Here is a 23631-nt window from a genome sequence, read left to right on the forward strand (position 1 = left end):
TTATGTTGTTATCAATCGTGGTGGCAGCTTTTATTGTTATTTACTTTACCCTGACAGTATTGCTCCATGAAAGTTGAGTCACTTGAGGCACTTTTTCTCTTTTGTGTTTTTGTCCCTGGATATTCATACTTCTACATTATTCCGGAGTTGTCACTTACTTGAGTACACATTCTGTCTCCTGTCCCGTGTCTGCTGTACAGGCTGGGCGGTTGATTTGAGGTTACGTGGGTAAACAGGGCAGAGCTGGGTGTGTCCTATCCCTCAATGGGCATCTCTGTGCTCCCGGGCCGCCGCCACTGCCGCTGCTCTAAATGAGGACATTCTTCTTTCAAACACAGTCACCGCTGTTGGGCACATGCGCCGAGGGAGAAACTGCTGGCTCACTTGAAGCGCAATTAGACAAAACATGCGCCTTATCTCCCTGTAGACGACGGCATTCTGCAATTACTAACTGAACAGATCTGGCCTCAAAAAGCTACACTGAATGATATAGTGACACAGATTATTGCTTGAAATTTACAGAGTCTGGTAGAACGTTTGATTTAATTGACTTGTGTTAGGACTGTTTTACTTCTTCCCTTGTTTTATGATTTGCACTTTAGCCAAAAGTTTTTCAAGTGAATAAAATTGGTCTGGTATGGTATTTAGATGGTTTATGAGGTGGTATTTGGTGTTATGAGTTCTAAACCACTGACCTCACACCTCCTTAGTGACTATTTTTGGTCATTTCCACACACTTTACCTTATGGCCTCCCTGCTGCACATCAGTCAGGTAAAGAAGCATGTAGTCCTCACTCAGCCAATCAGAAGAGATCACTACTGTGGCATTTGGCCAATCAGCAGAGACCGGTCGCTCAACTTCCTGTTTTCTCTGAAGTCTGAAAAAGAGTTTGGCTAAATTCATGATTCATTTCTTTACATAACTTTAAAACTAACCATAGTAAGTTGATGAAACTCACACATTTTATTGGTGAGTAATTGTGTTAAGTGATGATATATGTGTTGGTTTTGGAGGACGTAGTGAAATTACAGCGGGAAAAAGGCAGGCATCATATTTGATCATACTTCACTTAAACCTAAAGTTAATGGTTGCACCTATTATTCACACTTTACTGTATTTTCTTGACAAAAGAACCAATAAACCCTAGGACTGCCAAAGGTTATTTTTAGTTAATTTTTTTGGCAAACAATATTAGAGATGACTGACTCCGCCCACTGCACGCAAAGCTCAATCACATTACAAAAACTCTCGCCTATGACAGGTGACAGGTGTGATCATTGAAACACCAATATCACAAAACACAACGTCTCCTGAGTACCAGAAATTATACAATTTTATAGGGCACTCACTGAATTTCAAAGTATTTCAATGAATGCCCTATAAAATTAAAGGCACATTGTGTAACATTTCGGAGTTTACAGTTGCCAGCAAAACAAAACGTAATGACGAAATAGACACAGAAAAGCCCTTTTTGTGCAGTTGTTAATCAAAGAATGGATTTGGACGAGGAGGACCTAACCTGTATAAATCTCATATTTGGCTGCCTTTAGTCAGTTGCTGGAGACATCCCACATGCTTGTATTATGTTCTATTTATCGGGTGAAATATTACATGGTGTGGCTTTCAGTAAATTGTACATCTTTTGTCCACTAACTTACCAGGTGGAGTCTTTTCTTACTTGCACCTCTCCATCAATGTTTTCCATGACGGTATACACGTTTTCATTGGAAAGTTTCCTCGGATGCTCGGAACAAATGGGTCATGTCCCCTCCAATGCCCACACAGTCTATTTCAAACTGCCTCTTTCGCGCAGCTTGGGTTACACATTCTCCCACCACAATATTATTCACACGTGGCCATGGCTGTCTCTCTGTCTTCCTCCCCCCCCTCTCTCCCTATCCCCCCCCCCCCCCTCTCTCTATCCCTCTCCTCTCCGGCCGTCACCAAAACAGTTTTGCAGAATCACTTCTCTGATGACCTCACTGGGAAATGCTGCGAGCTTGCTTCCTGGACACGCACGCAAGTCGCCTGTCTCCCTGAAAAAAAAAAAAAAAAAGACACCCACCCTGCCTGCTGCAAGATTTCACTCCAGTGTGAAACCTTAAAAGTCCCTTATAATCTTTATTTTTAGCTCAAGGCTGTGCTAAAACCGTCACTAAGCTAAGGGTGCCCCATTTCATGATTGGTTTGGGCAACATCTTGGCACTGCTGTTGTATTTGTTGCTTGATCTGCAAAGTTTGGCAGAAAAATTTAAGTTAGTGTTTTTTTTTTAGTAGTAGGTCTTTTTAATCTACAGTATATACATTTTGAGATATGCAAGTCAACAAATTTACTATAAAGCTATACTGTGTACAGGTCTGGCATGATAATGGAATTAGAAGTTTGATATATTGAAAAACTATCCAACTATAAACATGAGGGTACTTAGGGTAAAAAATACAGTATTACATGAGAAAAATGTGACAAAAATGCCAAAAAATATACAGACGTTGAATATTGAGCCCAAAAATGTCATGTTTATCTGTCATTTAGTGAATGATAAGTAGATAAAGTAATAATCATGACGGACTGAAACATTTCACCCAGTAAAAAGAATAAAAGGCAAGCTCTTTGTGCCTCTTCAGTGTTTCAGAAGAAGAAATCTGTAGGTCTCAAATGTCTTTAGGTCATAAGCTGCTGTTTGTTTACTTTTAGAAAGTAAAGTAAAGAAAACGGGACCATTTAAAGTAAACAAACAGCTGCTTATGAGCTAAACACTTTTGAGACACATTTCTTCTTCTGAAACTTTTAAGAGGCACCGAGAGCCCCTTACACCTGCAGCACAGTGGAGGCGTCACAAGAGGCACTACTGGAAACAAGGAAGGGACAAAGGAGAAGGTATCCGGGCAAGCCACACATGCCTTCTGCCTATTGTTCCGGCTAATGGATATTCAATGGAGAATAAGACAGATTAACTGCTAAGCTCTTCCCAGAGGATGGGGAAAGACTGTGGTGGAGCGGAGGGAGCTGAAGAGGAAGGAGGAGGTGGAGCTGACCAGTGTGGGACATCAGGCTCTGAAACGGGGGCAAACGCAGGAGGTGATGCACCGTTTCAGGGGAGCTCTGAAGGCAGCCAGCCAGGTTTACTCCGGGTGCTACGTTTTCCCTGACCTCCAAAACACGCGGGTCAACACCTGAGCACTATTTCGTTGTGTGCTTGTACAATGACAAATAAAGAACTTAATTTCATAACGGGCTCACCTCCTCAGACCTGACTCATGACTTTGGTGGGAGCGGGACGTCACCAGCTCGTCTCATAATAACTGCTTGATTCGCAATGCTTTAAACATTCATCACCTAACCAATGCAGAATCCCACACGAGAAACCTCCATCTACCCCTGCTCAGTCTCCCTTAGTCCTCGTCAGGGCATTGATCCAGGAATGTAGAAAATGCCGATCGCTCAGTCAGCTGCCCCCACGACGTCCCACTAAAATGAAGCCTAACCGGTTTCCCTACCAGATTGCATTGTTTGAGATCACCTAACACGGACTGGCCCACTCCCTTCTGTGGCATTTTGTTCCACATGGCCGACTAAAGTCAACATTATCTTGGCTACAAATGAGTCTACCATGAACACAATACGCCATAATTGCTCATTTGTTTTTGAATAGAAAAGGCAGCAATTAAGCGAGCTATTTGTTGTAATTGCCAAGCATTTGCAGACGGACATATTTACGGCTCGCGGCAATTGTGTCGATACACAAAGGAGTCTAAAAGGAGGCGAAATACTTGAGAAATCTTTTCCACAGCGAGCGGTTTATGCTTTGAATGCGCAACATATTTGAGTCTGGCTTACGGCTAACCAAACAAATCCATTTTTACTTCTGTCTCTTGCAGAGGGATCCGGACTACTTGAAGTTATGGCTGGAGATTTTCATCAGCTCCTATGAGAGATGCCTCAATGTGGATTTCGAAAAGCCCCCAACCAGGTAAACAAGAACCACGGTTTGATATGATCCGAATCTGTGTGTGTTGACTCGAACCATCAACTTTTTCACAATTGGCTGAATGTCTTCATGCTCACAACCCCCTTTCACTCTCTCTAAAATGTCTTTTTGTACCCTGCCAAAGGTGTGAGGATTTGGTTATTCCTAATCCTAACATCCCTTTCTTTCAGCCCTGTTAATCTGTTGTTGCTTTGGCTGTATCACGGCATATTCACATTTCAGCAATACTGAACCAAACACATTAAACCCCAGCCCATTATGAAGTGTTTATATGAAAAACGGTTCCCTAATCAATCATAAAGTTGCCGTCATTATACGGTAGCTTCTGTTTTTCCCCTTTTCTAATGACTTTAAGATTCTTTTTCTCTCTCTTTCCTTTCCCTCTCGTGGCTCCCTATGGATCTCTCTTTCCCTCCTCCTGCAGCCGTCACATCTGCCTCTCCACCTCATCACTACACTTACACACACTTGGCTGCAATCTCTCTGATGAGCCGAGCACTCGAGAGATGCTATTTTTTCCCGTAATGCCAGCTTGTTTTTTTGCCATAGCCAGCGTTGTGCTTGAACAACTCCTATTTCAAACTCCCATGTTTCCATAAAGGGATCATTATTTGGTGTTCTCCCTGTTATCAAAGCACATTGTTGGTGCACGCTGTAGTTGAACAGGGTGTGCTGTGTAAAGTATTTCAATATTTGTTTCTGTTTTGCATTAATGGTAGTGGCTAATCGCACAAAACTAGTATCATTGTATTCCTCCAATGATGTTATCAAAGAAACTGACAGCAAAAGCCTCTACTTTGACTTTGATCACAGCATGGCAACGAGTAAACAAGCAGCAACTTCCCTCTCTCTTGGTTTAGCTACGTTTTTTTTCTTTTTTCCGCAAATCCTGTGGATTCTGGATGCTTTTGTACGTCTTTGCCGTGTTTTAGTGGAGGTTCAGTGGATTTTTTTAATGCGGAGAGTCCATAATGGTCACGAATTCAGCAGCTTTTTACAAGTAAACAAACAGCTAGCTTGTGAGCTAGACATTTGAGTCCTACACATTCCTTCTTCTGAAACACTGAAGAGGCAGCAAGAGCCCCCACACCTGCACACTTTATAAATGAAACAGACAACTATTACTGCCTTTCCTTTCACTTCTGCCTCAGTTTTTAGCCATATTTTATCGTTGTTGCCTTGTCATGCTTTATATATGCCAACTCTTTTTTTGGATTTGTTTATTTTTGCCCCCCAGACCCGAGGAGCTGCCCCCGGTGCTGACCCTGCTGCCCGACAACATCCTGCAGGTTTTGCGTCACCAGTTGCTGCAGTGCGTCCAAAAGGCTTCGGACGGACTGGAGCCGGAGCAGCAAAACCTGGCTCTGCTCCTGCTCAAGTTCCTCATCGTCATCTGCAGGTCGGCAACGAGTGCAAACAAATACCGACAAATGGGACAAAATGGAGAATTGTATTGTTTTTTTTCAGGAACTTGTCCAATGTGGAGGAAATTGGGACCTGCTCTTACATCAATCACATTATCAACATGACCACGCTATACATTCAGCAGGTTGGTCTGTCAGATAATGGATTAAGTAACTGTGACTTTATGTGTAAGACTAAAATGGAGTTCTTTTGGCTGTAGTTGAAAAGCAAGACCAAAGAGAAGGAGATGGCGGACCAGAGTCAGGCGGAAGAGTTCGTCCGTCACGCTCTAGCTTTCTGTGAGAGCTTATACGACCCTTACCACAACTGGAGACATAGGACCAGCGGGTAACGATACTCAATACATGGATATTTTGCATCAGTACCTATTGAAATATTTGGGAATATACTGTGCAGCCTCTGTATGAAACAGTCGGTGATGCATATTAATGAATGCTTTGTGTTGTTGTGTTATCAGGGAACAGTTGGGGACCGTGGAGAGGAGCAGGCAGAAGTACAAGGCCGCACCGCTCACTGTGGAGTTTGTTCCTTTCTTTTATCGTAAGCTCGACTCAAGTCTATTTCTGACATTGCGGTGTTCGTCTAAATTCATCTTCTGTCTCTATCCTTCACGAGAGGTGGTGCAGATTAATGAAAATTTGATTTAGCTGGACTGTGGGTTTGTTTGTTGTTTTGGTTTGTGAATTAAATACATCACAAGGGCCTTATTATGTTGCCGTACTTGTGGTATGATCGGCATGGAGTTAAGCGACATCGTGGAGCCTCTACGTTGCTTCTGTCCCATCGAAGCTGTTGACAGATCAGTTAATAGATAGCCAAAACTGCCATGACCTCCAGTTGAGAGCCGCATACCTTTCCCCCCCCCCCCTATGTCCAAGTTATCTACTCCAAAACATCCAAACAAAGTGGTACTATTTACATTTGGAGCTCCTGCCGAGGTGTGGCTGCTGTGCGATGGCGAAGTACAGGATGTTTGTTGGGAGCTTTAGTTTCATTTTGCGGTTCTGCTTTATTTGCGTAGATAGCACGCCCGCGCCTACACATCTCTTGTCTGTGTTTGCTTCCCGTTACAGAGTGCTTCCAGGAGAGCGAGCATCTAAAGGAGAGTTTGAAATGCTGTTTGCTGCACCTGTTCGGGGCCATAGTGGCAGGTGACCAGGTAAGGCCGTTAGGGGAAAGTAGAAAGTCCAATTATGCAACTAAAAGCCATCAAAATTCAGGAACATGAGTGTCTAGCTGCGCCTTCTCTCTCCCACAAACCGGTTTTATTTATGCATTAGATAAACAGAGATGTCGGTGCACAACATTTGATCATGGTTAAATATTTGATCACAGATTTTGTGCAAAAAAAGCCTAGGCTTGACTCACAATATAGTGACCTCAGGGATTTTAAGATTTCCATGCACATCAAAATGCAATAAAAAAAAAAGATACAATTAAAATACCAGTGGATCAGTAAAGGACGGGCAAAGAATGTAAACTGAAAAAGCCTTGCAAAGTTGACCTAACCTATTGTAAACAAGGACCACAAAAGGACCAACAACACCAGCCACGGGCAAAACTAGAAGAAGCACCCAATCAACAAACACTAAAACAAATTTAGACAAAGCCAATTCAGAATCAAAACTTATCTATTACATCATATTTACAACTTTATTAAAGTGGGATTGGGTTGTTAAGATCCCAGATGAGCCCCTAATTATTACGACCCAGCTCTGCTAAGGTGGAGGGAAGTAAAGGCAAGGCAAGGCAAGTTTATTTGTAGAGCACAATTCATACACAAGGCAATTCAAAGTGCTTCACAGTTGCATAAATATAAGAAAACAAATACAATCAATAAAAACATCAACATAGAATTAATCAATTACAGTAAGAGGCAAGAGTGTAGATAAAATACATGTAAACCAAGATGTAAAAGGTTAAATAAAATTGTAATTATATAAAACTATTGTAACAGATGATTTCAAACAAAGTGGTGTTAAAAGGTTAACAAAAAGATGTATGGTATGCAAAAGTGCAAACAAACCAAATAAACTAAGGTTGCAAACTAAACCAAACAAAAGTAAACCACATTAGTAGTAGAGCGGTTAGTGCTCGTGCTTCACAGCTAGAATGTCATGGGTTCCATTCCCACCTAGATGAGGCCATTCTGTGTGGAGATGCATGTTCTCCCCGTGTCTGCGTAGGTTTTCTTCCGGGTACTCCAGTTTCCCACTACTATAAACATGTACAATAGTCCAGGATGAATGAGAGAGCCCAAGGGGGGACGACGGATGGAAATTAGCCCATAGCAATCCGGTGTGGCGTGTTTACATGCATGAGGCCCATGTATGTTCATTAATATGCACTGTTCCGACTAAATAAGCCAAGAAATAAATGCGAGCGAACATTCCAAAAAGAGACCAGGATGAATGGCACACTGGCCACAAGGGGCCTGTGTCCTTAAATCGGTGCGGCCATTAAAGGTGGAGACACACCTTGAGACACATTCAATCACTGAGCTGCCGCACCAATCACGAGGCAGAAGGCAGCAGACCACCGGGACCAATCCTACTGCAGGGCTTAAGGCAATCCACCAATTGAAGACGAGGATCCATATACAGAAAACAAGTTGAAGGGACACATAAAACTAATATACAAAAAGGGAAGGGAGAAGGCCTGGGGTTATAGAGCCATTGTTGGACTACTTTCAATAAATAATGTAAAAGTCGGCACCTTCCCTTTGATCTAAAATCAAAATGATGGGGATAAGAGAGAATAAGAGATGCTGCTTTGTTTGCACATGAAAGGAAGAATCTTCGACGAACATTCTTGGATGCAGAAGGGTGTGATGTCTTACAAGCTTTTTTTCGTATAACATCACCAAAATAAACACGGCTGATTCTCCTTTGTTTATCTCTTGTTTTCTCCGTAGAGGAATGCTCTGCTTGCCATCTCCCCCGCCACCATGGAGGTCTTGATGCGGGTGCTGGGGGACTGCTCCCTGGGTAGCTGCCCCACGGATGAAGGGGAGGACTGGGACAGCGTGGCCCCGGACAGGAAAGCCCTGTTAACTTTAGGCTGCCTCCGCGAGGTCGTACAGCGCCTCCTCGCCTCCAGTTCGGACCAGCGGCAAGTGGAGATCGCCTCGGTCCTGGAGAATTACTTCAAGCTGCTCAATTCGGACCCGGCGGCGGTCGTGGCTTCAAAACAGCAACAGCAGCAGCAGCAGAAACAAGGGAAGGGTAAAGTGCCAACGCTAGGGAGGCACTGGGAGAGTAGATTTGTGGCGCTGCAAGTCAACATGTTAGGTATGCACTTCATTGAAATATTATTACTGGTATTTTGTTCAATTTAAGTCATTTGTTTTCCCATCTTATTTCTGTTTTCCCATAGACACTATCAGGGACATGTTCCTGTGCTCGGACAGGCCAGTCTTACAAGCCATCTTCCTCAACAGCAACTGCTTTGAGCATCTGACGCGGCTCCTGCAAAACAGCAAGGTAAAGAAATCCTCCTGCTTGTCTTTAGAATTGTTGAATCGTGGGAGGAATCGGATCATTTATTCAGATTTCTCATCAAATATGCAAATCAGTGGTGTGTCTCAGCAGGTACAGATTAGCTGAGACTGAAATGGGATTTAGTCTGCACAACTATAATAGAAATGCACAGTTAACAACCATATATTTGTAGCTTGTAGTAGGAGGAATGGTGTTAAAGTTAAGAAAACTTTTAAACATGGATACAAAGTTCAGTGTATTTTGTTTTGTGGTTAATTACAGTCACTACAACTCCTTAGGTGGGCCTTCCTATGTTATTTTTGTTCGAGATGTAGGACTATTAATGCATGGGGGTGATCTAGCTAGAGGGATTCCTGTATTGTTTAGTGAGAAAACTCCTCTTCCCACACTTTGCATGTCAGCCTCCCACAGCAAGGCCTGCCCACCGGTTTGCCTCTTCACAGCGACCCTCATCTCCAGGGTCTTGGCTTTTTCTAACCTCCCTCACCTCTCCTTCCCCCTCCCACAACTCGGTAAAAGTCATCTCCCCTCTCCCCTCCCCTGCGCTGCCCCCTCTGCCCTCCTCTAATCTTCCTAATCTCTCCATATAACCTCTCTCACACCACTTGCTTTGTTGACATGTCGCCTGTGCTATGTTGTATCTGTGTCAGCTGGTTAACTCAAGGAGCGCCACGGCTGACAAGGACCAAAAAGATATAACCAACACCTTGTTACTGTCAGGAGAGAGGGACACGCAGGTACCCAAGAGAAAAGCCCCTAACGCATATAATCCATTCATTCATTTATTTGTTAAGATCATCCACCTGCTTATCAACACCTGCTGCTGCCACGCCCCGAAATCTTCCCGTTTAAAACCACTCCACGGCAAGCCAGACGAGATGTTTTTCCTGCTCTCAAATTACACTTTCGTTTTATTACACTCGGCAAACAATGCAACTCAATTAGTGGGTTAGGACTTTTCAGTTCTTAAAGGGACTATACAGAGTTAAAATTATGTAACTTTCCTCCCCCTACATGTTCTAGCCATGTCCTAATGTGTAGAATGAGCTTAAAACTATTCACTATAACTGCCTCTAAAATCCCAGTCCTTATATTTGAAGAGTTTAGTGGTGCTTGGCTAGTGCTAGGCTTGTGCATGTCTATGGTACCTAGTAGCCTGCATTAAAAACAGTCTGACCCAAGCACAGTGCACTCTATTTTTTTAAATATAGCTGACCTTGCATCACATAAATTACGCTTTTTGAGAGACTATTTTCTAGCAGATCACTCCGCCGCTGTGAAGCTTAAAACCACGAAGCTGATGCTGCTCAAACATACGTTCTTTCAAATGCAAAATTGCTACTAGTTACCATAGACATGCACTAGCCTAGCACTAGCCTAGCACCACTAAATTCTTCAAATATAAGCTGCATGAATAAAAAAAATATATATCTCCAGAAATCAACAACACTCTGGATAATTAAGAAATGAGGCCCTATGTCAAAAATCCTGAAATATCGCTTTAATATAGAGACTGCAGTTACGCATAAGACCTGAGGTGGCAATAGTGAGTATAAAATGACTTGCATCTAGTCCCTTTAAGCAGTCATTAAAAGAATATTTCAACTAATAATTATTTTTCTATAGTAGATACAAGTAGAAAGTTGTATAATGTGAAAAAAAGGATTATCTTCAGAACATGTTTGAATAGGTCTAAACTACAGGGTTCGCTGCAGGTTTTATACATAATACAACTCCATGTCCATCTTTATTGATGCATTATACAGTCTGTGCATCATGTTTACTTATTTATTTAATCATCGCTGCAGAACCGAGAAAGTCCGATGCCTAAAACACAGAGTCCAGGCTGTTGCATCTGTCGCTGTATAAGGTTACCCAGGCCTAAACTGAAAAGGTACAGGTGCCCGTCTCAAACAGGCCTGTCCACCTGTGTTCACCATGACTACATCAATGGAGGGATTATACCGCGATATAAAAGGTGGCTCAGTACTAGATACAAAGGGGGGGAATGAAAGCTTGTACAGCAAAGGGACAAGCAACCTTTTCAATGTTGTATAATTGGGACAGACAGGGTTGGCCTATTGAGTAAAGCCGGAGAGCAAATAGTTTTACAATAGAGGAGTAAGGTGGGTTTGTCTGATTTATCCTCATAACCCCCACCTGAGCAGTCATCAAATTTCAACCCCGTTCGAGTCTTGCTGTGGAGTGAGTTTATTCTTTCATAAATTACCCTCTTTATTTATAATTTCTTTGTCCTCTGTCGTCCCTCCCTGTCCTCCGTTTCGCCTTGTGCTTGTCTGCGGGACAGTGGGCTCCATCTGAATGCCGTCACAGTGGCCTGGTGTGTGTCATGACCGAGCTAAACCCGTATCTGCCTTTTGATTTCGGCATCCAAATATCGATCTTAAAGTTGAACGTTGTTTCTCAAGTCCCTCTCCAGCGTGTCCAGTTAAAACATTTCGACTTTCTTAATAAACCGATCCTTTTTGGTTAACGTGGGACTCAGCTGGATGGAGATGGCTTGTGTTTTTAAGGGCTGCATGCTTTGGATTGTGTGTTGAATGTTGGTTTGGTTTTTGGGATTGTTTTATGTGTTTTATTTGATGTTTCAAAATCTTTCTTCTCCAGTTTTAAGTGTGTTTTAATATAGGACTGTGTAGAACCTGGAGTAGAAAGAAAACACTAGTTGTAACAGGAGGTAGCAATGATTTTACTTACAATAGTCGTGTTTCCATTAAATATAATTTGTGCTACTTTATGTATTTCTCATTTTGTAAATAACAAATGGACTAGGCATACAAAGATGTAGGAAAACCAGAACAAAACATACAGTATCTATGACTATTGTTACTGTATCTCATTAAAGATGCATTATACAACTTTTCAGTGACCCAGTGGCCTTTATTTTCCATCACAGTGGCTTCTATGCTGCTCCAGGATCAATTGTTTTTAGAGTTTCTGGTTGGTTTTCACTGCTGACGGACCCACTCACACGAAAAACCTACAAAACAATTGATGTGAGTATTAGAAGCCACTGTGATCGATACAGACAGCGTCATAGAAGGGGGCGTGGCTTCGCCGAGGGGGAAAACAGAATCTTTTTAGCCATTTTCTGGTGGAATATGAACTTATTTATCACATAAATAAAGTCAAAGTAGTAAATCGGGTCCATATGGATATTTTTCCACAGCAGATTGTTCGGTAGAAGCGGAAAAACAGTAGTCGTAGCTCGTGCTGGCTAGCGTTAGCATTAGCACGAGGCTAGCATTTCGTTGTTTATGTATTTATGGGCTGTTGAACCACTTTACTCCTCTCCATGACTGTGTTTTTATTTAGTAGAAAAATATATTCATCATTCAGCATTTATTAAAGTTGAATAATTAGAGAAAGTTTAGATTTTCTCCAAATTGTTTTCAAACATGACCATATATGGGCGATTCCAGAGATGCCGTCTGTATCTCTCGAAAGTAAAGCCGCCATGATAACCATACAGCCACTGGGTCAGAAAAAGGTCAATTACACACAAATACCAAGTTTTTTAGTTAGTTTGTTTTTTCGCATTAATAAGTTGCATAATGCACCTTTAAAGTGACACATTAGACACACCTTTTGCTAAAACATATTTAACACAATTATATTTAGGATTTTGCTAAAGATTGTACCTAGCTTTCTTTAGTTTGGCCATTTATAGTTTCACTTCCTTATTGGACACCGACAGGAAGTGATGTAGTTGAAGGCAAACAATTTTAAACTGTTGCCGTGCCGACCATGTTAAGTCCATGGGGAGTCAAACTGCTGTGGAGCTTTACCTTCATCTATGTCACTTCCTGTCAGCAGCTTTTCTGCCCAACTTTTCCTTATTAAAATTGCTGTTTCACTGAAAGAAAATGATAATTATGCTATCTAAGAGAAAATCATTGGTTCTCAAACTTTTCACACCACCAAAGGAAAATTCGTGTGAAAAATATGGATGAATTTGATAAAACCCTGATTAAACAACACATTGGTTTCAAATATCAAAACTAAGACGAGACAAGAACTTCAGAGGAACAAAATGTGCCTAGTCTAAGTCTGTAAATGCTTTATTAAGATGTTCATGCTGTACAAAAGTAGTACAAAAATCCCTTTAATCATTCTTCAATTTGCAATAGCCTCAGAATCCTATATTTATGGAAACACGACGACTTTGTTTCACTAATTGAATCAAAAGTGAACTGTCTGTGTGCTGCACGTTGTATTCCATGGTCTACATTTTGAGACCTAATTGCAGCATGCACATTGCTTTACCGTGGAGATTTGCCGTTGTGTTCCTTGTCCTCTACCCATAATCCATTGCAGCTATAAACACATGGAAGCGGTTGTGTAATTGACTAACTACAGTCCATTTTCCAGGTGTTTCAGGGACGGCTGGACTCTCTCGCTATTGCAACCATTAAAGCCCTAACCACAGTAATGCATAAATCACCGGCGGCAAAGGTAAAGTTAAGACGCCATGGTAACTAAGGAGCTAATAGGAGCTCCTTGTGTGGTGACACTGGGCTAATATCAAGCACATGCGTTTGCAGGAGGTGTTCAAAGAGAGGATCGGCTATAATCACCTGTACGAGGTCCTGATGTCCCTGGGGCAGCCTTCACGGCACCTTCTCAAGGAGCTGATGAACATGGTAAAGTGTTTTTCAGTTTGTAATGTTATATATACAATGAAGATGTCTTGGCTGATATAAGATTCTGCTATAACTGGCTTCATGACTTTATGTGAAAACATGTAATATTGGTAACATGTAATATTGGTCTTTCTAATTCTGGATATCTGGTTCTGCACTGTGGTTAATACTGTTACTTGATATGGCCAGCAGATATGACCTAATTCCTTTGAAAGAGTTATTGAGTCTTAGATATTACTGAATTTCCATGTGGCATTAAAGGAGCTATACCTAATTTTACTTCTAGAAATGAAATGAAATAGACTTTGTCCTCCTCTAGTATCGTGTAAACTCAAAGGTTTGTGGGGAAAACAGCATGCATCAAATTCTAATACATTTTTATCAATTTGAGGAACTTTCAGGCTATTTTTCTAGCATTTTTGTGAAATGCGCCTATAAACTAAGAATTTGGATGCTACAAATATATTAGCAAAGTAACAAATGTGTTTTGACCACAACTAACATTCTTACTTAGTGGCTTCCTCTTTCATTGTTTGCAATTAAAAAAATCAAGTATAGGGCCTTTAAGAAGCATTAAAAGTAATTAGATGAATTGTGCCAAAATAGAGTAAAGCCTCATTTGAAAGCAAAGACCTACAAAACTGAGCTTCTTCCTTGTTTTTGAGGTCAAGTTTTAGTAGTTTGTGGGGTTTTTGACACATTTTTGTCACCTTTTCTCTACGTTTTTGTCACGTTTTGTCCACATTTTGCTTTTTTTAGTGTAATGTGACTGTGATGAAGCCATGAAAGTGTGACCAATACGTAACAAAATTTTTACATGAGGAAAACACAACAACATGACTAAAGCTTGACCGCTAAACAAGGAAGAAGCTCTTAAATGAGTTTTGTAAGCCTTACCTTTCATTAGGTGTTACCCTGACCTATAGATTGTAAGCTCTCAGGTCAAGAAGCTATCTTCAAACTGGCATTAAATCGCAACTTGGAAATATACAATATATTTCCTCAAATGTTTCCCTTTGTGTCCAATTTTCCTCTGGATAGCAAAATGTCCCCTCATTCCTCTGTTTGATGGAATATTTACAAATCTTAAGAAAGTAAATGTGCACAATAAAGCACTGAATTCAATTGGACTGCCAGTAATGTTGATTGTTTTATTTTATGAATCTGTACAGCACTTTGGGGCAGTGGCTGCTGTTTGTAAATGTGCTCTATAAATAAATTTGACCTTTGACCAGTATTACAATGAGTCTTAATCTGAAGAAAGCTATTGTCAAATCCTTGTTATTGTTAGGTGACGCAATAGCCATATAGCAAGAGGCCGCAATATTCACCTTCTATTTGATTTGAGATCTAAAAATGCCCACACAGCCGAAAACCAAGTCGAATATTCCATTTTTTTTCTCATATTGTGCAGCCTTTCTTCTATAGATACACATTGACAATAAATATAGTGAAATGTTATAATTCAGTTCACGTCCCTGTAGAAGGACTTCTTTCTTAAACTCGTGTCTCTGTCCAGGCGGTGGAGGGCGAGCACACCTCCGTGGGCCTCCTGGGCATCAGTAACGTGGAGCCCTTGCTGCTGCTGGTCCAGCTGCTTCCGGAGCTCGACTCGTGCGACCTCCAGCTCTTCACCGCCGACTGGGTCCGCCGCCTCAGCTGCCTCAACCGGCAAACCCGCGCCACCTGCGTCAACGCCGCCATGGTGAGGCGGGCGTTAAGCGCTCTGGATCGGCACCAGAGGCTGCACCGAGCCTGCGCGGAGAGCCTGCTCGCGCTCGTGGGGTCTTTGGGATCACAGTCGCTGAGTACAAACGAACTGCTGGAGTTTCTGCGGCTGCTGCGACCGCCGGACGCAACGCAGGCGCACCCCTACGTCGGGCCGGCGCTGAGGGCGCTCCTGACGATGGTGCGGAAGCAAGGTTTGGAGAGCGCCATGCAGTATTTCGACCTGACTCACGGCATGGCGGGGATTTCAGTTCCCACGGTGCAGAGGTGGCCCGGGTCGGCGTTCAGCTTTCTGGCCTGGCTTTCTCTAGACCAGGACCAACTGGGACCAACCAGTAAGGACAAGAGGAAGCAGCTCTACAGGTAAACTTACCACAGTGTCTTTTAGCCCACAGGACTTATGCTGGTCGCAGTAAACCAATGAGGTTTTTTTTTTTGCATGGATACAATACTTTTACTGACACATTCACCATTTCTAAAGACTCTCAAATCTCAAACCGAGCATGTTTTCTCCAGTTTGGCTTCACCCAAATCTAAAAGCTTCTTGAATAAAGTGTCAAAATGAGACAAAGACAAGGATGAAAACGCAGCAACAGAACAATCATTATAAGAGGGACAAAAAAAAGGACAGAAATGCAACAAAAAAAAGCCACAAAAAAGTGACAGATGCATTTTTAGAAAAAAGCAATAAAGACGTGACAAAGTATTGAAAAAGCAGCAAAAATGTGATAAAAACCTGAGACAAAAAAAGGGCCAATAACGTAAAAAAAAAGAACGAAAGAGAACAAAACAAGAGGAAAATCTTTCAAATGAGGCCTTACAGTGTAGTGCTGAAAGATGTATCGTTATTGTATTGATATCAAGATATGAACATTCAAAACATTAAAATCGACAAAAGCAAGATATAAATGATATAGGTTATCATCAATAAAACTGCACTCTTTATTATGATGATTTTATTTTTCTGAAAAATGCTTGGTTTTCATAGTTATATCATTTCGATATTGAGATATCTGGCATGAATATTGAATTTTTTGGCATTAAAAGTCATATTTACCAGTAATAACTTTTAATACCTCACAGAACGTTGTAGATTTTTCTTTGTCCTCCACAAAAATCTATAATTCGAGTGCCAGTGATATGCAAAAGATCTACTGTTGAAGAAAAACTGGATAAACCCACCTCCTCCTCCACTCACACCGTCTTAAATAATTGACTGTGTGCTTCAGTTTCTTCTCCCCTGGCGGCACTGGTTTCGAGGCTTTCATCTCCGCGGCGGGGGTCCTGGTGGTGGCTGTGTGCACCAAGAAGGAGTATGTGACCGTGATGCTGCCCGACTACTGCTTCTGCGATTCCCTATGGGTCAGGGTTCTTTGATATTCTTGAAATCCAAAACAATCTCCATGTGTTTTCCTAACTGTCTGTGTTTTCCTTTGACTACAGCACAGCATAGGTGTGGTGCACGTTCCAGGGAAGAGGCCTTTTGGACAGAGTCAGGTCTACATTTATGTGGATGGACAACAAAAGCTGTCGGCGCCGCTCAAGTATCCCACCATGACTGAGGTGACCGTTGATTTTGTATGGAAATGATGGCTAGTTTAATTGGAATACAAACTAAAGCTATTTTCTGATTTTGTTCACAGCCTTTCACCTCCTGTTGCATCGGCTCGGCGGGACACCGGACCACCACGCCCCCTCCGTCCCAGATCCCCGACCCGCCTTTCTCCTCCGCCGCCACCCCCACCACGCGCTCCTCTCTGGGGGGCATCCTGTCCGCTCACACCTGGGGGGGCTTTTTGGGAGGCAAACCCGAATCCGTGACCAAACTCATCTCCGCGGGCACCCAGGACAGCGAGTGGGGCAGTCCTACCTCTCTACAGGGCCAGCTGGGCAGCGTGATGGTGTTCCACGAACCGCTGCAGCCAAATCACGTAAAAGCCATCTGCAGTGTGGGTGAGTGTACGGATAACTCAAGTAATAGGTGTCCTATTCGGTTTAAAAAAATATCTTTACAGCTGCATTGTGCAACTTTTTATGTGAAAAAAAAATAATAATATTTGAGTGTATTTGGCCTGGTAGTGGTCCATCACAGTGGTCTATAGGACGCTCCAGGATCAATTGTTTGGAAGGTTTTCACTGCTGACGGACCCTCTCACCCGGAAACCTACAAAACAATTGATCCTGGAGCGTTGTAGAGACCTTGATTGAAAGTAAAGGTGCCATGCTGACCATTCATACAGCCAATGGTCAAATACAAGGTCAAATACGCACAAATATGAACTTTTTTTTCAAATATAAAGGTCCACAATGCACCTTTAAAAAATCTTTATATTAACATCTTTACTTCCGCCTAAACCGAGACATTTTTCTCCAGTTTGGCATTACCCCAAACCCAAAGAGTCTTGAAAAAAAGAGTCAAAATGGCGACAAAAATGAGAAGAAAGTGATTAAAGTGCAACAAAAAGTGACAAAAACTCAACAATCTATTAGCAAAAATTAGATTAAAAAGAACGTGAGAAAAGTGACGGCAATAATGCAAGGAAAAAGATCAGTTTATATCTGTTTTGTGGGTCTAAGCTTTCAAATGAGGCGTTACACGGGCCTATAGGCTGTAAGCTCCAGTAAGAGGTTAATGAAATACTTGGTGTTTTCTTCCATGTAGGTCCAAACTGCATATCTCCACTCAAAGCCCAGGAATCTGAACTTGGGGACCTCTCAACGAAACTGCTGCTATACTATTCACCAAAGGTACTTTCACCATACCAATATTGAGCAACTTCTATTCAAAATGAAGCGCACTCATTATGTCCTATTGTGCTTCGCTGCGGGAGTTCTTTTTATAAATGAAACCACGTCTACATTTCTCTGTCGTTCTCTCCAGGCGTGTAAGAGCCCCATCTGTCTCGATCTGTCGCCCAACGTGCTGCACGGCCGCCTGACCGGGAACAAAGTGGTCAACTGGGACATTAAGGTATTGTTATTCATTACACACTGCAGAACACATTCACAGTCAAAAAATTCTTGCAAAATTTCATGATTAGAATTATCGATTATAAGTCTTATGTTGCATTATAAAGTCCCGCCTCCTCCATGTAAACCCTTGTGTTATTTTCCTCAGGATGTGATTAACTGTGTGGGAGGGCTGCTGGTGCTATTCCCCATCTTGGAGCAGCTCTCTCTGGTGACTCCGGATCCACAGACCTCAGATCCGGGCTCCGGGTCGGACTTTATCACCCCTGACGTCACCACACCGGCTGAAGGAGACTGGGTCATCCTGCCTTCCAATCGCGCCTCAGGTATACACATAGTACAATTACACAAGACGAGTACCGTATTTTCTGGACTATAAGTTGCACTTTTTTTCATAGTTTAGCTGGGGGTGCGACTTGTATATCCAAATATACTATTTCATGCTTGTTATTTCACACTGACATTAGCGAGAGGGCACTCTAGGCTTGTTTACCTGTATCTGCTACTCCTGTATGGTTGACTGTACAATGACAAATAAAGCTCTTCCTTACTTCCTGCACCACTGAAACTAAAGAAGGACTGGCAAAAAGCGGCGGTTACTCTTTCTGCAATGAAGAAAACAAAAAAAGCTAATCGCGAGCTCAAAGCTCGAGCACAGCAAGAGGAATGAGTTCGCAAATGAGAGCTTCAACAACCTGATGCTGGGAGAGGCTTATCAACGGGGCTGATATGCCTCCGTGTCCAAGGAGTTGCCAATAGGAGTGTGACAATATATCGATTTTCTGATGTATCGCAATATTTTGCGGGAAGATACGATACCGATATTCTGATATTGATACTTTTGATTACGTCATGCATATTAATGAGGTAGAATTCAGTAGTGCTGCCAATTGACGGTTTGGACCAAAAGCTCACACTAATATATTACTTTAATGATAGTTTTTATAATTATAAATAAGATTAATTTGGGGTTTATTTATTACTTTTGAAATAGGACTTATTGTTTATTTAAATGTAAATTATGAATAATATATAGTATTTTAAAATAAAGGTTAAAAGTAGCATGTTTTTTTTTGTATCGTGATGTATTGTAGGTCATTTTTCCGCAATATGACAAGATATGTGAGATAATCGTTCTCATAAGCCATGTATCGCGTATCGTGAGGTACCCAGAAGTTCCCACCCCTTGTTTCCAAGGCTGGTGCGACTTATAGTCCAGAAAATACTAAACTTCTTTAAAGTGCGGCAAAGGAGGACCTCGACCTTGATTTGTCTTTCTTTTACACCTTTTGTTTCACAGAGGCCAGACTGGAGAAGAACTTGGTAGCCACGTTTTTGCTGGTACTGAAACATTTTCTGCAAAGACATCCAATCAACCAAGAGACGCTGCTGCACACACACGGAGTCAGCACTCTGGGAGCCCTTCTACAAAAGGTATCCACAATCACACATGATCAAGTCTATATAGCAAGGAGATATCCCTACATTTCTGCCAAATTCCTGCTGTAATTTTTGGACTAAGCTGGTTTTGGTGGCTTCAAATCGAAAAGCATCTTCTTCGTACTGATCTTATCTCGATCATGCAAGTGTTTATTTGTTAATTCGATGTTGTTTGAAACAGCATTTTGAAGCCTCTGTAGAAACCGCATGGGAAATGACTACACCCTCTAAAAACACCAAACAAACAGCTGTGGTGTTTTCTTTTCTAAACTCGACCGCAACCCATTTCGGACTCTGCTTTGATAAGATCTGTTTAGTCTCGCGTCTCATCTTGCACTAATACATTTGCAGCACTACCACATTTGTGAAGGATGAGTTTAAAATTGGAAGAATCATGCTGCAATGGAGGATTTGGTCTCAAGCTCTAGACTGGCTATTTCTCATTCTTTGTGACATTTATGTGCTGTGCAATCAAAACAAAATAAGTTCAGATTAATGATCCCTCTCAAAAATCCCTCTGAAAAAGTCCATCTCATTTTACATTGAATCAAGACTGTTTTAGCCAGAACTGTCTTTACTTTACACTATATATTCCCAGTGCTTATTTTTTTTAATTTAAATTCACATGTACATTATGTCATATTTCCAGCTGCCTGTAGGTCACGTGGATGTGAGCGTTTTAGTGGCCATGCAGCTCCTGATCGAGCAGGTGACGTGTGAGAAGAACCAGGCTTTGCTCCAGCAGCTGCACACTCATCTGCTCTTCAACTTCAACATCTGGAACAAAGGAGACTTCCCCTTAAGAATAGGTGGGATGCAATTCTAATGCATCTTGTTACGATTAGTGGTGCCCATACGTGTTTGCTGAGATGAATTTGAAGTCTTTTCCAGGTTATGACTTGTGAGTTTCTGTGACTTGTGAGGGCCAGTGATTTGGGATTCAACTTAAAGCCACATTTCACCCGATAAATAAAATAGAATACAAATGTTATTTTTTATTACAGATATTTTCTTTATTGAAAAATCCCTAAAAATAACACAACATGTGTTTGCTGTGAGCAGTTCACCTCTCATTAGACCTGACTGTAGCTTTACTGGTGACGTCTCCATGGAGATGTTGAGTTAAGGCAGCCAAATATGAGATTTGAATAGGTTAAGTCCTCATCCAAACCCATTCTTTGATTACACATTACAAAAAATAGTGTTTTCAGTGTCGAACTGGTCAGTAGACGCATGTGTTGTATTGGCAACTGTACAATCCAAAATGCTAGGCTAGAGAATTTGGACTTGGCACTACCAACGCTTTCATAAACATGGTTTTAAATAATTTATAGAAGGGTCTATTGAGTGGACATTGCTCGGAAAATAGTCAAAAAAAAACATTTGTTGACTTGTGATTTGGACTCTTAGTTGGTCTCGGTTTTAGGCAATAGTGACTCGAAATGTGACTTGAAAATGAGATTCTGAATCGCAGTGGGACTTTCCAAAGAAATGCAAATACATTTTTTTAAACAGTTGTAAATAAACCTACTTTTCTGAATTTCTTTTTTCTCTCTTTCCTTTTCAAAGGTCATATCCAGTACATGTCCACTGTCATCAAGGACAACAGAAAACAATTCAGGAAGAGATATGGCGTTCAGTTCCTCCTTGATGCGGCTCGTCTTTATTATGGGTAACGTGTTCTCTTTCCGCTTTCATGCCTCATTCAAACCCACACATTACGCTGCTTTGCTCATAAACGTTCGCCTCTTTTGCCCTTTGTGTAGGAGGAACAGCAACAAAGACGGAGATCTGACTGAAGATGACATCCGCACGATCCGAGCCTCTCTCTTCGGGCTTATTAAGTACTACATCGGAAAAGGCATGTCACAGGAGGAGATGCACAGCATGCTGGGATACATCGCTGCCATTGGAGATGAAGAGCAGGTGATGAGAGCACATTCATTTTTAATTTGTTTTTGTATATGGTGCATTTAAAGCAACCACAGCTGAACAGTGCATCCATGACAGCAAAAGTACGGCAGAAAAGAGAAAAAAGGCACCTTAAAATGCTTAATCTAACCTATGCATTCATGTTATTTGGCTATCCTCAGCTATTATAGTATAATAATATCTGTAAAATAGTGTCTAGTGATGGAAAGTGACCTGAACTGTTGTGTTGACAGCCTCTTCCTCATTCTCTCACACCTCCGCCTCCATCATTGTCTTGTTTTTCTCTTTGTCACTTTGAATATCCTCTTACACCGCAGGTCTTTATTCAGGCTGACATCACCTGATATGAGCATATGGTCCATTTAATCTCATGAGGCTTCTCCACAGCTAAGCACCCGCCCACTCCAGTACTACAGGCTTGTTACTGTCTAAGTGTGCCATGCCGGGAAATTAGATCATTACTGTTAAGACTAGATCAATTTAATCAGTTTTAATCACAGAAAGAGTGAGAACCACACCAAAGGTTTCTCCCTGGTTTCAAAATCGGAGGGTTGGACATTCCATCCTGTTCTTTCCCTTCTTAGTTTAAGATCTTTGGGTTCCTTATCTGGCGGCGCTTTGTTTTTAATTTACTGTAACGACACAATCAACCTTTTTCTATTTATTCTGCAAAATCCTTTCAACCTATCGTAGAAGTCTCTCAGTTTTCTTGACATTAAGATCGCTGATTTGTTAATCTCCCTTTCTATATGTTGTTTCAGTTGTGTGGGCTGCTGGAGTTGTTGCTGAGCCTCCTCCAGAACAGTTCGTCCCGGGACCAGCTCTTCCTGCTGCTGTTTGAGGCCAGTGCGGCCGATTCGTGCTACGCTCTCCTCCTCAACAACAAGCACTCGGATCGACTTCGGGAGCTGGTTTTTAAGGCAAGTTTTGCAGAGAAATAAGTGAAGATTTGAGTGGGTTATCTTACGGTCGTCATAATGTTTTGCCTGATGTATGCTTGACAATAAGTACATGTTTTTCTCCCTCCACAGTTGTTTGAGCGGATGCTGCGCTGTGACCGCGTCTATGAGAAGAACAAGCAGCGTCTGAGGCTGAGGGAGGCGGGGTACTCCGGCCTGTCTCTGCTTTTCTCCGACCTGCACATCACCCCCAGCCTGATCCGCTGCCTCCTCAACCAAATCCTGCACACAGGTTTGACCATTTCATTGACCTGTCTGACTTTCATGACTGTTCCAGTTGCAATAATACATCTTTTAGCGCTAAGAGTAGAATGGATTATCTGCCCTATCCATTTTTTCTTTAGTGTACAATGGTCTTTATCTTTGAGGGGTTCTCTTGGAGAAAACCAATATCTGTACCCAGTTTCTCTAAGTGGGAGAGAATATTGCCTCACTTCAAATGCCCATTAAGGATGACTGTTGCTTATTAAATGTTTTATATTTGTGTATTGAGCATGTGATCATTGGTTTCTCGACTTGTTACTGACACAAATTGCTTTCAGATTCTCTCAATTTCTTAATCTTACTAGGTGTGTTTAATAAAGCGAGTTTGCATACATTGTTTTATTGTAAAAGGTACTGAAGTGACTCATGTCTTACTTCTGTCTAGCTTTTTTATTTCATTCTAAGTGCACCTGGCATCCAGCAAAGTCGTCTCTTTGAATCCGTCTGGCAGAGCACCAGACAATGCAGCGCTATTGTGATTGCGCTGCATACATTGACTTGAATGGTTTCTATTTCTGAATGAGGTATCACTTGATGCAGCTCGAACGGCGTGAATCAAACAGAAGCCAGTTGTGGTTTTTGATGCAGTTTTTGACATTATCGATTTACTGCCTTGAGCCAAAGCCTGAGAAGTGAACTTCCATATGCATTACACACTGCAGCTGAAGTGTCTTTGGATATATTGATCCAGGCCGGACGTTTGCCCAGGCACTCCCCCGTCTGTCATTATGGAGAAGCACTGTACAATCACATTATGGG

The 23631-nt window shown here is 41.8% G+C and overlaps 1 protein-coding gene across 1 annotated transcript in view; it reads left to right on the plus strand.

Moving 5' to 3' along the window:
• The window catches only part of nbeal1 (neurobeachin-like 1), a 47800-nt gene that overhangs the window by 7351 nt on the left and 16818 nt on the right, over positions 1–23631 (plus strand). The window contains exons 3-26 of the mRNA XM_079582090.1: positions 3881–3972; positions 5228–5389; positions 5458–5539; positions 5615–5742; positions 5873–5955; positions 6489–6574; positions 8330–8705; positions 8791–8897; positions 9566–9652; positions 13308–13391; positions 13481–13579; positions 15099–15670; positions 16537–16669; positions 16751–16870; positions 16951–17260; positions 17970–18055; positions 18189–18278; positions 18426–18603; positions 19578–19711; positions 20367–20526; positions 21287–21389; positions 21484–21643; positions 22411–22569; positions 22681–22840. Coding sequence (XP_079438216.1) covers positions 3881–3972; positions 5228–5389; positions 5458–5539; positions 5615–5742; positions 5873–5955; positions 6489–6574; positions 8330–8705; positions 8791–8897; positions 9566–9652; positions 13308–13391; positions 13481–13579; positions 15099–15670; positions 16537–16669; positions 16751–16870; positions 16951–17260; positions 17970–18055; positions 18189–18278; positions 18426–18603; positions 19578–19711; positions 20367–20526; positions 21287–21389; positions 21484–21643; positions 22411–22569; positions 22681–22840 — 3751 coding nt within the window. The remainder of the gene's footprint in view (positions 1–3880; positions 3973–5227; positions 5390–5457; positions 5540–5614; positions 5743–5872; positions 5956–6488; positions 6575–8329; positions 8706–8790; positions 8898–9565; positions 9653–13307; positions 13392–13480; positions 13580–15098; positions 15671–16536; positions 16670–16750; positions 16871–16950; positions 17261–17969; positions 18056–18188; positions 18279–18425; positions 18604–19577; positions 19712–20366; positions 20527–21286; positions 21390–21483; positions 21644–22410; positions 22570–22680; positions 22841–23631) is intronic.

The sequence above is a fragment of the Gobius niger genome, assembly GCF_951799975.1.
Source record: "Gobius niger genome assembly, chromosome: 23".
NCBI lineage: Eukaryota > Metazoa > Chordata > Actinopteri > Gobiiformes > Gobiidae > Gobius > Gobius niger.